Source organism: Xiphophorus maculatus, chromosome 2, assembly GCF_002775205.1.
Source record: "Xiphophorus maculatus strain JP 163 A chromosome 2, X_maculatus-5.0-male, whole genome shotgun sequence".
Taxonomy (NCBI): Eukaryota; Metazoa; Chordata; class Actinopteri; order Cyprinodontiformes; family Poeciliidae; genus Xiphophorus; species Xiphophorus maculatus.
Window position 1 is genome coordinate 23,900,906 of NC_036444.1, and position 15,486 is coordinate 23,916,391.

The 15,486-nt window shown below is 42.1% G+C and overlaps 1 protein-coding gene across 4 annotated transcripts in view; it reads left to right on the forward strand.

Moving 5' to 3' along the window:
- The window catches only part of peak1 (pseudopodium enriched atypical kinase 1), a 94,763-nt gene extending 80,976 nt beyond the window's left edge, over positions 1-13,787 (forward strand). For all 4 annotated transcript variants that reach the window (XM_023347374.1, XM_005800684.3, XM_023347376.1 and 1 more), the window contains 2 exons: positions 5,420-6,237; positions 9,656-13,787. In XM_023347374.1, the coding sequence (XP_023203142.1) occupies positions 5,420-6,237; positions 9,656-11,008 (2,171 nt within the window). In that variant the 3' untranslated portion in view covers positions 11,009-13,787. The remainder of the gene's footprint in view (positions 1-5,419; positions 6,238-9,655) is intronic.
- Positions 13,788-15,486: the final 1,699 nt, after the last annotated feature.

Sequence of the window (15,486 nt, forward strand, 5' to 3'; positions counted from 1 at the left end):
CATCCCAACTGGTGCTGAAGTTGAAGCTTCAGGTTCCGGTGATAGAAGCAACACTTATTCCTGCTGCTGCTGAAACACCACCGAACTGATTACCACAGCTATAATAATGTCAGCTGACATTTAGTTGTTATTATTTTACTGCTGCTGCCTGGACACAGAATAAAGATCTTTTTCAAGTAGCAACCTGATGTGTGCTGGTTGATTATTGGATGTTTCTGATCGAATAGTCAGTCAGCATTCATACAGTATTTCTCCAACTTTAGCAGTACCTTAACACGACTAATATTTAATTTCAGTTTCCTCTTAGTTTAGTTTTTTCCGTAAATGGAAATGTTCTTTTCCAGAACAGATGAAATGGTCTGTTTTGTAGGTGACAGAAAAGTGTGGAGGCCTTGTTTCAGCCAGCTGACCATCAGTGCACAGAAACATGGATTCAGTTTTAACAGAGGAGCAGAACAGACTGGAATGCCCAGATTTCAATGTCAAAAGATCATCAGCAATAATTATGAGCCAAGTTGTTATAATAATGTTATGGTCTGTTTATTAGTCTTATATTTTTTCCTGACTTCGTCATCTGTGACCAGGCACACAGAGCTATGAGCTCAACTCTCACAGTTAGTCCTTAATGCTTGTCTCTTCAGCAAAGCCTCTAACTTCACCATCATCCTTCTTTCCTCACCAGAGGGAAGAAGGATGAGAAAAACTGCAGTCTAAACTAAAATGTTAGTCTGAGTTCAGACAGTATTTAGTGCCCCTGTGTTGACAAATCGCATCAATATTTCAGGGATAAGCAGAATACCGCATTTCTGCATTTAGATAAAAATTCAGACTGTGAATTTATTTAGAGAGTTGATTGGTGCAGTTGATAGAAATGTGCAGAAACACACATTATGCTTTTAAATTGAAATCAAAGCCAGAAAGACATGGAAGAAAACTTCTATTGGAAATCATTGTTAGGTATCCAAAATGGCCAGTAATCATCTCCACAGTGATGATAAAAGGTCTATCATTACCTGTTAGCCCAGTAACAATTACATAGATTAGATAATGCTTAAGGGAAGCAAAGCTATCACGGAGTTTTTATGAACTTCTGTTTAAAAATGATAGATAAAACCAGAATATGGCCACAGAAAATTTGTCAAACACAGAATTCAAGCCACAGGAAACAGTGACGCATGATGGTTCAGGCATCAGTTGATATGCAGCTATTTATCATACTATACCGTCAGGCTTGTTTATGACATATCATGATCATGGATCAGTTTGAATATATAAAACTGAAGATGTCAGGCTTCCCTAAGATGAAGAGGAAATGGGTGTTTCAACAAGGACTCCCTTTTCTCAGGTGTCAGAAAGTGGGTCAACTCCATTCAACTCACATTTAAAGCAGTTCTTCAAAACAGTTGTTGTAAAATTAAATATAAAGGATTCACAGGAACGTGACCTCTTCTAGCATAAGTCTAGAAATAATCGTCAACTAATTTACCAATCGATTAATCGTTGACTGAAGTATACAGACTCAAAAAAAAGGCCACTTGCTGAAAAAACAACACAATTGAGCAAAAACTTCACAAAATTTCCTACATGTAGCTTATATGAAAAAAAAGTTTAAAATATGTTTTACACAGAACTCTTCCAGTGGCAAAGTTTTAGCTTCATCCAGTTTGAATTTTGTAACGAAAAAAAACCTATCCGATTATTAATAGATAAGTCCGAAAATTTCAAAACGATTAACCCTACACTGTATTGATGTTAAGTCAAGCAGAAAGGCTGAGCTTTTCACACGTTACCAAAAGTATTTTTTTAGCTGCAAAATGCACTTTGCTTCAAATGATCAGGCATTCACTAAGGAAATACTGTTTTATTGCATTTTAGACAATAACATGTTTTTTTTATTTAAAAAAGAATTTAATTACTGGTTTATTTGCATCATTAAAAAAAATTATATAAAAAGGCTTAAGCGATTAAATAAAAAATCTGCAGAATGTGCCACTATCTGAACCCTGGATGACTAAAACAATCGCTAAACTTTGAGTTTTATTTACCAATGTAATTCGAACACAGCTGTTAATGTGTAAAAGAAACGCCACCACTAGAGAGTCTGTTGAAGCACAAAGAGCAGATCACTGCTTCAGTAGAGGCGGGCACCGCTGGCAGGTGCTGGTGGCCTCTTGAAACATGAAGCTCTGGTGTGAGAGGGAAAGCATCGGGCCGTGATCAGGCGGTGCGATACAGAACGAGAAATAGAAACAATGTGAGTGTGGGTATAGTGGAGCAGAAACATTAGTGAGGCGCTTCACATTGCACATGCCAGCGTGTGGGTCTCTCTCTTTCTGTTAAATGACTCATCAGGGACTAAATATGTTTGCTGTTCTGTGCTACTTGCTAATTAGACTTTAAGCGTGTGTGAGCAGCGTTTGTGTTTGTGAAGCTCAGAGTGCGCACTTGTTGTTGTGGTGGTTAGATGTGTTGGGATTGTGTTAAAAGCTCCCTGGATGTCATCTGATGAGCTGCCTGCAGCCTATTTTTACTTTGCTACACGCTGCTAATGAGAGACACGGCAGGAGAGTGAGAGACTGTTGTTTTAAACGAGAAACTTTCCAGAGTGCATCACTTCTTGCTTGCCGGCGGGGAAGACGATCACAACCTCTGCTTTGAGACCCACACCGAGTCAACATTGACGAACTGACTTGCCCTCCCTCTTGCTACGTCTTCATCTCACACGCATGCGAGCGTCTCCCTCACTCGCCCGACTGCACCAACTTGTGGTTTAATCAGAGCGTCAGGCAGGAGGAGGCAGAGCGCTCGCCGCCTCACTCGGCGCAGGTGGGAGAGTTGCCCATTTCCACCAGCGACTTCGCACAGACTCTGGAGATGGGAGCAGAGAAGAGTCTTTCCCTCCGCCTCCCCGCTCAGCTGCTGCGCGCTGTTAGCTGAAAACTGTTAGAGCATTAGTGGAAGTGAGGTAGGCTTGTTTTACTTGCTTTCCTCTCCTGGTGTTCATCTCTGTTTCTTCTGTATCTGTCATCTTGTCTTACCACCAGGACCCTCCCACCTCAGCTTTGTTGTTTCAAATCTGCGGAATCTTAAATAACTTTGTTACATTAAATAACTTTCCCCAGGGGCGTGCTGTGGTGGTGCAGGGGGTTAGCACGCCTCACGTTTGGAGGCCTTAGTCCTCGATGCGGATGTCGCGGGTTCAACTCCCGGTCCCGACGACCTTTACCGCATGTCTTCCCCCCTCTCCTCACCCTCCTTCCTGTCTGCCTACTGTGGAAAAAATACGAGCCACTAGCGCCGCAAAAACTCTTAGGAGAAAAAAATAAAAAAATAACTTTCCCCAATTAGTTACCGGAGAACAAAATTAGAGGCAGGGAATGTATCAGAGTTTTATATCTTAAAAATCTAAAGTCTGTAGAGATGAAAGCGAGCGTCGCAAAACACTGAAACCGTTTCTTTTAATAATTTTGATGATAGTCTGATAAAAACAAATTGTATTAAAATGTATGCATTTTATTGAAAAAATACGTAACCTTTTTTTTATATTACTTTAATTACTTCAAAACAAATTTCTATTTGTTAAATGCCAAAATAATAAGAGATCATTTCTTTTTATTTATTTAAAGAAGTCTACACACATTTCCCCAATATTTTTTAGAAACGTTTGAGTCAGACATGTCCAGTCCAAAACACATTTTGTTGCTTTGTTTCTTATGGCACTTTGTAACAAATGTAACAAGACCCATATACATTCAAGATTTAGCTTCCTGACTAATGTTCGCACATGTTGCTTCAATATTTCCCCTTGATGTTCTTTCTTCATGATGTCATCTTTCTGTGAAGTCCAGCAGTTCCTTTCTGCAGAACAACTCCCACAAGACATGATGTTGCAAATCCCCGCATCCCACAGATTAGATTGTGCTCTAAAGCTTGTAAATATCCCCCATTTCCCTCCAAATGATCATTTGGCCAAAAACTTACATTTTAGTTTCATCAGACGTCAGTACATGTGTATTAAGATGAATGTTTTGGCCCTGAGGACACTTGCGAACTGTAATAAAGCATTTTTTATTGCTTTTGGAGGAAGAAGCGGAAGAAGCCGCTCAGCTTCTTCCTTGCTGAGCAGCCTTTCAGCCTTTATTAGTGTTTCGCTGTGGAGAACGGCGCTCTCCTAACACCTTTAGGCTAGCATCTTCACAAAGTCTTTTGTTGTTTTCCCACCCGATTAGTACTCTGGGACACAAAACCCGTCTTCTTCCTAAAGATTACGATGGCTGGAGTTTTCTGTGCTTTTATAATTGCATATACTTGAATTAAAACAGATAAACCTGGCACTCCAGACTTGTAGAAATTGTACCCAAGGATGAACTGGAGATGTGGAGGTCCGCAATTATTTTTCTTACCCAATTTCCTTTGATTTTTGCCACGATGACACAAAAAGGAGCAGAGAGTTTGAGGCGTTGGCTTAAAAATACATCCACAGGTGTGCCACATTCCTCCATCTAACTCAGCATGTCCCTGATGCTTGCTAGGCATTGTAACCTTAATGCTTGCAAACCTCGGAAACTAATAAAAACTTTCCCATCTTATTATTCTTGCCATTTACTTTTTATACAGCATGTAAATACCTAGTTTAGATGTAGTAAATAAAAAAATAAGTTATACCATTTAATTAATTTGGTTTAACTATAGTAACACATCAAGTTATGTAATTCGGTTGAGTCACAACAGAAGATCCCTGCGACTGGACAAGGGAGACGTCTGCTTCCTTGAACGGATTACCGCAGACTGCTGGAGGAACACATTAAATCTATTCCCTCTAGGGAGGATTACGGAGACTCATTTACTTCATCCCGACTGCTCTGTCCAAAGACTTTGACTACATCTCTAAGGCGACGGCAGCGTGACTTCCACGTGAGGAGTTGCTCATCCTGAGTTTGTAATCAGTTGCATTTTACACAGTGTGGGGGGGATGATTTGCTAAATCGGATGCCTGGACCACTCTGATGGAATCAGTAAATCTCCAGAGCAGTTGACTGGAAAGGTCATCTTCTGTCTCTGTGCAGCCTTACAGTTTTATCCTCTAGGAAACCAGGGGGTTTCTTGTGGAGTTAAATCAGTGCTGGTGTTGGTCTGTGACCTTATGAACCCTGTCCTTTTTTAATACTTATCATGCAAAGGGCACAACCTTTAGTCTTACTTTTATTTTTAAGTCCTCATGTAAGGATTTCCACATATTAATGGGTTGCAACAAAAAAAAACTGTTTGACCAATAAAAGTTTATTAAAAAGGTACCTTTTGTTGCTGAATTGCCCCACAAGTTACTAAACCTCCAGATTTATGATAAACCAAAAGGTCACTGACACCTGAGGAGCTTGACCTTCCAAACATTTAAAAACTCATCTTTCTTTTCCTACAGGTCAATCAAGAGCCAACATGATCCCACTGAAACAGCCACGGAACCTCAAAGCCTCCAACGATACTTTGTCCTCCACGGAGCTTGATGGCTCTACGGAGCAGCCAGCATCTAAAGCCACACCGCCGCCTCTACCCAAGAAGGTTGTCCCTCGCTCCAGCACTGAACCCAGCCTCGGGGTCAAAGAGCCCAACCAGGGAGCCCTCCGACCCCGGGCAGAGGCTAAACCAGGCGGCACCAACCTGAGCGTGGCCAACCCTCTTTATGACTTGGACTCTACCTGGGAGACAGCTAGCCAGAGCTCCTCTCTGAGCTCTGAGCCACACCGAGCTCATGACCATGAGAGCGGCGACTCTTTGGAGAGATCATCTGCCTCTGCAGCCGCAAGCAAAGCTCGCATGACTAACAGCGTGTCCGCCCTCAGCCCCCCGCCTACCGCTTCCACACCAGTCACTACCTCTGGCAGGGACAAGAGGGTGTTCCCAAGCACAGAGTCTCTGGGCGGAAGGGGTCGGACTGCGGGCCGTGGAGCCGCTGGCGGAGGGGCCTCCAAACCACACAGACCCGCTCTTTACAGAGGGTTGGACAGCTGGGATGAGGTGGTGGGCAGGATCCGGGGACTTCACACGGACACCCTACGGAAGTTGGCGTCAAAATGCGAGGACCGCTTCATGGCCGGCCAGAAGGACCACCTTCGATTTGGCACTGATAGCTGGTCACACTTCAGGTTGACCACCGGCAAACCGTGCTGTGAGGCAGGGGACGCTGTCTACTACACTGCTTCTTACGCCAAGGACCCACTGGTCAACTACGCCATCAAGGTGAGCATCAGGTAGTAGCTCAGTTAGTTTTGCAGGATGACCACCTTATCCTAACACCAGGTTTATTATTAACCTGGTTATTAATAGTTTTATACAGATAGCCTTAATAAAAGTTTGACCCTTGGCACTCTTTGATAAACTCATGAATGAGTGGTAGCGGTACAGCTCCTTGAAGGCATACCTCTTGAACTTTTTCACATTTGTCATATTATTGCAATGATAAATGCTACGCTGATTTATACACAGCATATCAAACATGCTCTTGGGGTGTTGCATGTCCCCATATTCAAAGGCTATATACCTCAACGCCACCTCTCGAGTTCCGAGTCCCGTTCTCAGTTCCTCTGCTGTATCCACTTCTCTTTGTCTTCCCCTCTTCTCTCTGCCCCTTTTCTGTCATATTCTGTAATATAAAGCTTCCATATTTAACACTTGCCCACTATGTCAACTAATTTCATAGTGATCTTTAGTATTTTATATTATAGAATAAGTGCAAGGGACAGAACTGTGAAGAGTCTGGAACTTTATGACCTGAGTAATGGACAATCCAGGTACAAAACCTGTTAGAGGCTTCAAACGATGTACAACTGAGGTTTTGATTCATTGTCCAGTCAGACAGAAAACCTAAATACACAGCCTTCAACTATAGTTTGGGTCAAACCTCCTCAGCCTTGTAACAGAATCTGGCTAATGACCTAAATATTTGATTCAGACATCTAAAAGCTGCCAGACACCAGCCCCAGGGACAGAAATTTGAAACCCTTGATTTAGATCAAAACATATTCATGGGTTGGAATGGCCTACTCAAAGTCCAGACCAGAAACCAGCTATGAATATGTGACAAAACTTACAAAGTATTGTTTGCTGATCCTCATTTGGCGCTGCCTATGAAATAAGAATATCCAAAACTCCTTAAAAACCGGCAGCTGCAAACGTATCAAAAGAGGATTCAGGATTTTAAATGGAGATCACATTTTTCAGATGTTTTATTGCTAAACCAACCTTCACAATTATGTTCTGCTTTGTGTTGGTCTGCCACAGAAAATGCCAACAGAGACATTACAGTTAACGGGACAAAGTTTGAAAAAGTTCAAGGGTGTGAATGTTTTTGAACTCCTTTATAAATGAGCTTCATGATATTGGTTTAATTACACCTAATAAATAAAAGTGATCCTGAATTACACACTGTAATACTCCAGTTAATAACATAATCCCTAAATGCTTCATGTAAGGAGTGTTTTCTTTGACACCAATTTGAAGAAAATCCCATGTCCGGTGGCAGTTGCCTTAAGAAGTCCTCATGTTTTGTTTGTTTGATGTTGACTCCTCCCACTTCCTCTACAGAAGCAGAGTGTTTACCTAAAAGTGCTGCCACTTAAACTTTGAGCCCTGAGGAGACGTTCTTGTGCAATAAAACCTGTGCGTTCACGTATGTGTGCGTACAGACTAAAAGGTTGCAGTGGCTGGAAGAGTTTAAAGAGTTAAAGTAGATGCTGCACTATTCATAAAATATTTTTTTTTGAGTTTGACTGGCCTTCAAAGCTTTGCCTTTCCAGGCTCGAATTCACTCTTGTGTTGTATAAAACAACAGTGGCATAAGCAGCAGAAAACAAACACCAACATGCCAGTTTTCCTTCGCTAAAGCTTGAAACCTTTACCCGTTTCTCGCTAAAACTGATTCAGACATACTCAGAGAGTTAGAAAGTTTTGCTGGCTGATGTGTAAATAAAATCTCCATAGACATGTTGGCAGCTTGACGTATAAGACATAAGAATTGTCATGAAGAAAGGAATTGGTTTGTAACAGTAATAAAACAACACTAACCTGCTGGTTTATAGCCAATGTCTGCAGGACAGAAACAGTGCACAGCTATTAAATCCTGAAAACACACAGACACTCACATGTCAACACTCAAGTGATTAATCAGATTGATCATGATGAATCGCTCATTTAAATAATTGCAAACTAATTTAGCAATCAATTAATAGTTAACTGGATTATGCAGACTCAAAAAAAGGCCATTTGGTGAAAGAGTAACACATACAGAACAGCAATTAAGCCAAAACTATAGTTTTTACATTTTTCATTTAAGATAAAAAAACTTTATCTATACATATGTTCAACCCAAAAGGCTGAAGTGGTTAAAAAAAATAGATTATTTTTAATCCGATTAAGCAATTAACTCATTTCTAAAATGATCATTAGCTGTATCTCTAATATACAGTATATTTAAGTAAGATAACATTTATTTTGTCATTGTCATCAACAGATTACAACGAGATTGAGATTTGCTCGACTCGAGTTAAAATGCAGGTTATGTGTATATACATAATATAGTATACTGTATATAAGTATATTTCTTTACCATTTTGACACTGTGAAAAAAAATGCTGACTGCTTCAGTTAAGAAATATATTCTCAAATGGGAACAAGGTGGAAAAAACATAGACTATTTATATCAACCCAGTTTTACTTATCAAACCGTGACTGACATGTTAAAACATTGCACTTCCCTAAAAACAATCAAATTAACAAGTTAAGGGAAGTAAATTTCCTTTGTGCTTTATTAGAGCTATTTTTTTCCAGTAGCCGAGGTTTTCTTCTTGCAGAATTAAAAAGCCATTTACTGCTGCTCAGAGGCATCCCTCTGTTTCTTGTAATCTCACAGACCATTACACTTCTGGGAAACTTTGTGTGTTGTTGTTGTTGTTTGGCTGACCGTTCCTGAGCACCAGAACCCTCATTAATTCTGATAACTTTGGGTAAGTGCTCTTCACACAGTTTTAAAGTTGGTCATGTGATTTTCCACAGTTAGCTCGACGCGCGTCTTGCTCCTTATTTTCCTCTTCTCTGTCATGATGCACTTCAGCAGAGACATAGTGGAGATCACTGCTCCCTCGCACTTGAATTTGTAAGAGCACCATCCACCTTCAGTTTTGAAATGTTATGTATTGCACCATTTTGTAAAATGGTAAATATTGCGGGAAACAGTACTATTGCTTTTTTATTACCATTTTCAGGTAATATATACAGTAGATTATGGCATAATAATGAAAATTTGGCCTCTCAAATGCCAATAAATCTAAATTTTGTGACGAATATTTACATTGAAACTAAATGGAAGATATTTTAGATATCCAAAATAAAAGAGTAAAAACAAAAAAATACGACCAAAGCCATAAATAAAATGGATTATGTAGTCTCTAAAAACAAAAATGCCCTTGAAAAATTATTAAACATCAGAATGGAAATTAGTTTTGTTTTATCATACTATCAATTGTTTAATTGCTTACTGCAACAAACTTATTTATTGCCTTTTTTGTAAAACAATTGAAAAATGAATAAAAAGTACAGAGGCTGTACTTTTTAAAGTAAAGGAAATGGTAAAAAATTAAAATCTGCTGGTTTTAATTTACAGATCTGTCGGAGTCATGTGAAGGAGACACAGCAGCAGTTTTTCCACAGCCTGGCGGTGAGACAGAGCCTCCCTGTGCACTTCAACATCCAGCAGGACTGCGGACACTTCCTGGCTGACGTCCCCGCCCGACTACTACCTTGGGAAGAGGAAGAGGAGGGAAAAGATGAAGAGGAGCAGGAGGAGGAGCAGAGAGACAAGAATCATGAAGGACAGACGAGGCTGGACACAAAACCGACAGACTCTGAAGCATCGAAAGCTAAGTCGGATGAGGTCCCGGCGGCGGGGAGCATGAACTCGGCGGGCCAGCTGAGGAGCCGAGTGGTGGTCATCACTCGCGAGGTGCCCTTTCAGACAGTGGCGGACTTCGTGGGAGAGGGCGCGGCCCGGCACGCTCACAACCCCGAGCTGTACGAGCGTCAGGTGTGCCTCTTGCTGCTGCAGCTCTGCTGCGGCCTGGAGCACATGAAGCCCTTCCACGTCACGCACTGCGACCTGCGGCTGGAGAACCTGCTGCTGGTCCACTGCCAGCCCGGGAACCCCTGGAACCTGGACATGCTCGAGCCCAACAACAACAGCAGCAGCGGCAGTAGCAACGGCTCGGGGGCCTCCGCCGCCACCGCCGCCGCCGCCGCCGCCGCCTCCACCTGCCCCGCACGCCTCATCATCAGCAACTTTTCCCAAGCCAAGCAGAAGAGCAGCCTCATGGCGGCCAACCAGGAAACCCTGCGCGACCAGTCGCGGCTAGCGCCTGAGATCATCACGGCCACGCAGTACCGCAAGTGCGACGAGTTCCAGACTGGGATTCTCATCTACGAGATGCTGCATAGACCCAACCCGTTCGAGGAGACGCCGGACCTGAAGGAGCGAGAGTACACCTGGGCGGACCTGCCGCCACTGCCCGTCAGGTCGCTGTACTCCCAGGGGCTGCAGCAGCTGGCCAGGCTGCTGCTGACGGTCAACCCGTCGGAGCGGATCCAGATGTCCGAGGCGCGCGCCTGCTTGCAGTGCCTCCTCTGGGGACCGCGAGAGGACCTGTTCCAGGCCCTGGGCTGCGGCGGCGGTGCCGGCCCCGTGTCGGGGGCCACCGCCAGCCAACGGGAAGCGACGCTGCAGAACTGGCTGGACCTTAAGCGGACGCTGATGATGATAAAGTTTGCGGAGCGTTCACTGGACACGGCCTGCAGCGTGAGCCTGGAGGACTGGCTGTGCTGCCAGTACCTGGCCTTCGCCACCACGGACAGCCTGGGCCGCGTGGTCCACATCCTGCAGCAGCCGCCGCAGCCCCACAACCAGAACCAAACCCAAACACATCCGGCACACGCCCACCGCCTGGCTCAGCCACAGCAACTCTAAGCTGTTACTATGGCAACACCTCCAACTTCTTCCCCTCTATCTCTGCTCCCTTCAGCTGATGAAGTGTGATGTAAGCTAATGGTGAGCGCCAGCCGAATGCGGAGCGGTTTGCTTTTCCCGTCAGACCACACGGCGAAAGAGACGGAGTCTCATCAAGCAAACAGCACGATCTCATGATCAAATCCCATTACTGCAATGTTCTTAAATCAAGTTCAGTAACGAGCTGAAGCACAGGAGTCTGCAGGAGTCAATCTGATCAGAAGCAGCAACAAATTACCAAACATGGAAGGAGATTTTAGCCATCAGGTTCTTTAATGTTCTGCAAAGACAAAGCTCTAACGCCGGAGATTATCACGGATTAGATTAATTTTAAGGTTGAATAAAAAAAAAACATGGAAGATTTGATATGGAAAAATAAGAAACCAAGATTTTTTAAAGGAATTTTTTTAAATCTAAATTTTAACCCCTCAACTGTCACCCCAAAAACACTTACAGGCAAGTCAGTGGGTCTAGGAGGACACTGGTGTCCTCATGACAGTTTAGTGGTTTAAAACTCAAAACTAATGAAGAGTAGATGATGACTCACTGAAACCAAAGATCAGCCACAAGCTGCCCACTACAGTAGGAAATGACAGGGTTATCTGGCTATATGAGAGACATGTTGGTTTCAGATCTGGTTTTGGTAAAGCTTTCGATTTTGATTTTAGTTTAATATTAGAAGACATGAAAATATCATTGAATTGTGTCTTTTTAGCACTCTGTGATTAATTATATTAGGAGAAAAGGCAATGTCGCACTGTGTCAGCAATTGCTGTAAAAAAGGATTTTAGTAATTAAAATGAAAAAAATTATTACAGAGTTGACATTAAACTAGCTTTGTCAACTTTTCTTGATGTTTAGCAGCATTAGTGCAGTTTGCATTAGAAAAACAGGTAATTCCCAGATTTCTAAAAGGCTGTCAGCATTTCAAAAAGGATGAAACTGAGCAATTCTCCTCTCAAATGTTTAGCCTTCATGTTATGTGCTTGAAGTCTTGCTTTCTCTCGCTCTCTTACAGCCTGAAAGAACCGTAGTCGAATTTAGCTGTGAGCAACTCAGATTCAGTCTTTTGTTCAGTAACTTAACTTCGTTACCAACCTGGTTGCTCTTGGCATGGTTTGGTCATTATTCCAAAAAAAAAAAAAAGACATTTTTGAGTTACTGATTTCTAGTTTTAGCAGGACTGTCACATTTCATCTGAATGCACAGCAGGTCGATCTATTGCAGACTGGCCCTACGGTTTGCACCGCCCCACATTTTTAAATCTTGTTTTTAAAACCGTAAGCCAGTCTGCATTTGAACTGAATGCCTTTTCATTTCAGTTCGCCCTCACTGAAATGAAACTTGGACACATCCGCTCTTGGCTGCAAGCCTGACCTCCACTCAATGTTTGTGCAATGGATAGTTTTATCACAGCGGTTGACTAATTGACTCCTCCATTAGTTTTTGTGGCACATAAACTGGTTTTATTTCAGTCCTGCAGCTTTTGGGGGCGAATGGAAAAAAAAAAGTGAATTTCAGGGTGAACAACTTCCTCCATTGGACGGAATGTCTCGTGGACTGCAAAACAGCGAGTCTTTGTTCATTTGTCTTGTTTTTGTCAAGTTGTTTTTCAACAGTTCTGAGTTATGGATGATATTTGCACACTGAGTCAGAGCGACGGCGGCCCTCTGCGAAGACCTGAGGTCATAAAGCGACGGATGACTGGGAAAAGTTGGGAATTGGACGATCTGATGTTAGACATTTGAACTTTGCCGCATCCTCCTGCTGAACTGCATTTTTTAAAAGTATTTAAGCATCTTTGAAAGTAAATACCCAACCACTGGGATATGTTTCTCGTCCTCTTGTTCTAATCCAGCCAGTCCTGGAGTAAATCCAGCTCATCCGTCAGCTTCAACTAGAGATCGGTGTTACTGATCGCAGCGTTTTAGCTTCGATTCGGTAGAGTCAATGCAGGTACTGGAGTCTCTGATCCGCCATTCAGAATTTAATGTTGAACAAACTCTATGAATAACATCTTTAACTCTGATTCAACACTTTCTTTCACAAGTTTACTTGACAGGATCCGGTTGGTTTTACAGTGTACAGACTGCAGCAGAAGCGTTGCTATGGTATCGTTACTTGCAGATGTACAGTAGCAACACAATGGTCCACAAAATGGAAAAAAAAAAAGAAGAAACAAAGTAGGAGTGAGTTTGTTACTGCGGTAGAGTGTGGTGAGAAACGTGTGTGGGACAGCACTGGTGGCTGGCCGCCTTTATTTAGAAAAATATATAAATTTAACCTTTTCTCTATTTTAATCTGCACACTGTTTTATTGAGTACAGAGCACCTCTATTTCTCGTTAGAGCCTGATAGTCATTTATTCATTGTTGCTTTACTTGACTTTCTTTCTTCTCGCATGTTCTGGAGGAAGAATAAAGTGAGTAGTTATCACTGTCCTACGCGAACATACGACCAGAGAAGAGCTCAGTTTTCACACGCCACAGTGTACAGTATTTTACTGAGTTTGCCTAATGAGGAGAACAACCACTTTGGCTGAAGGATGTCTTTTGAACCGGCTTTTGACCAGTTTGAGTGACGTGTCGTGTGTGCTGATAAATGCCACTGAGTTTTAAAGGACAGGAGCTCTGTAATGTTTTCTGTGACTATGTGTAGAGTATGTCCTCTGGCTTCATCGCCGTTAATTGTTGAGCAAGTTAGCCGACTGTAACAGAACAATAAATATATGTTTTTATATATACATGCTGTCTTTGTGTCTTTTTAGCTTAAGTAAGATTGTGTGCTTTGGCGACCATTTTCACACAGACAAGTTTTATGTTTCTATCCATAATAAGGCTTTATGTTGACTTTAATTCATCTGCGATATCACGCCTTACCCCAATCATAAAAAATAGAATTTCTTTAAGGTACAGGAATATATACAATAAACGTGATCCGCCGCATTGGTCCTAATAAGGTCCATCAGTTAGTTAAGTGGTGAAAACTAGCCCCTTGTTCTACGTTTTGCTAAGGTCTAGACTCGAGAAATGTTTGCTTTCTGGGGGCGTGACCTCTGTTGAAGTTTTACATGTTACCCAATCGTCAACGTTTGGCCGTGACGCCATACGCCAGCTTGATGCTATGAAGCTTACCGGAAATTGCTCGCGGCTGTAACTGTCCTCCACTGTGAAGAGAGAAGTGCAGGCTGTTGATGTTAATTCAGTATTTGGAAGCACGGCTAACACGGACTGAATGAATCCATTCACTTCCTCCGCTGCGTTCGCTAAAACTACAATTTTGAAACGGCGCAGAAAATCAACATCCCGTTGAAATTTTACCGTAGGAATCCCCTTCAATGGGATTAAAGACCAGAGGGAGCAGTGAAGTGAGATCATAATCGAACAAAATGGCATAAGAAGGTAATATAACCATGCTCGAAGGTTAATAATGTTGAAAAGTTGTATTCATGTAACATAAGTAAACACACAGTAGTATTTAAGGTTAATAGTGAGCTATCAAATAATTGTTGCCAAAAATACATATGTTACGTCATCCGAAGATTTTGAAGTGTAATGCAGGTGGTTGTCTTATTTTCTAATTAAAAAATGAAGGTTTATTCTTTGGCCACCAGAGGGAGACATTTCCCAGGCAGAGAAAACCTGAACCTCTCGTCTTTACTCGGTTATATTGTCCACTTCTTCCACAATACATTATAACCCACTCACACGACAAACATTCAAAAATAGATCTTAATGAAGAGCGGAAGACCATGAGCTTCTTTCAACCTTGTCCAGTTCGCTTGTAACTCACATTATGTAAAATATATTTTAGTTATGAATTGAATTTCAGTTCACTACAGTTTATAGATAAGCCAGCCCTTAACAAAAAAACATTTTACAAGATTGATCAAATTCATATCTGAAAACAGCCAATCAGAAGTCAGGCATCCGCACCTAATCCCGCCCACAGAGTTTGACGGGTAAAATGGACAGATTAAATTAATTAAATTAAAACAGATTGATTAAACCATAAAATACTTAATATTAAGTTTTCAAAATGAAATCAGAACATTTAAATGAGGCGCACATATAGTTAATTCCACTTTTAATCACTTATTCCTGTATTTATTTCTGGTTTTAATACATTTATGACACATTTAAATAATTGTTTCTCATTTATTGCCATTTTACGCTCCGTATTTGTGCGCCTTGCCCACCTCTGATCCAGACGCCTTACATAACTTCACACTGAATCATCGCTGACGGCTCAGATCTCAGGAGAAGCAGGCAGGAGCTGAGGGAAGACTCAGGAAGTTAAGAGGAGGATCTCCCCCTGAAACTCTCTCACTCACACCCCTCCCCATCTTGTTTCTGTTGCCCCCCACCCCCTCCCAGTGATTGCGTTGCGTAATCGCGGCGTACAGTGTGTGTTTGTGTGTGTAGCGAAGCAGGTAGCCAG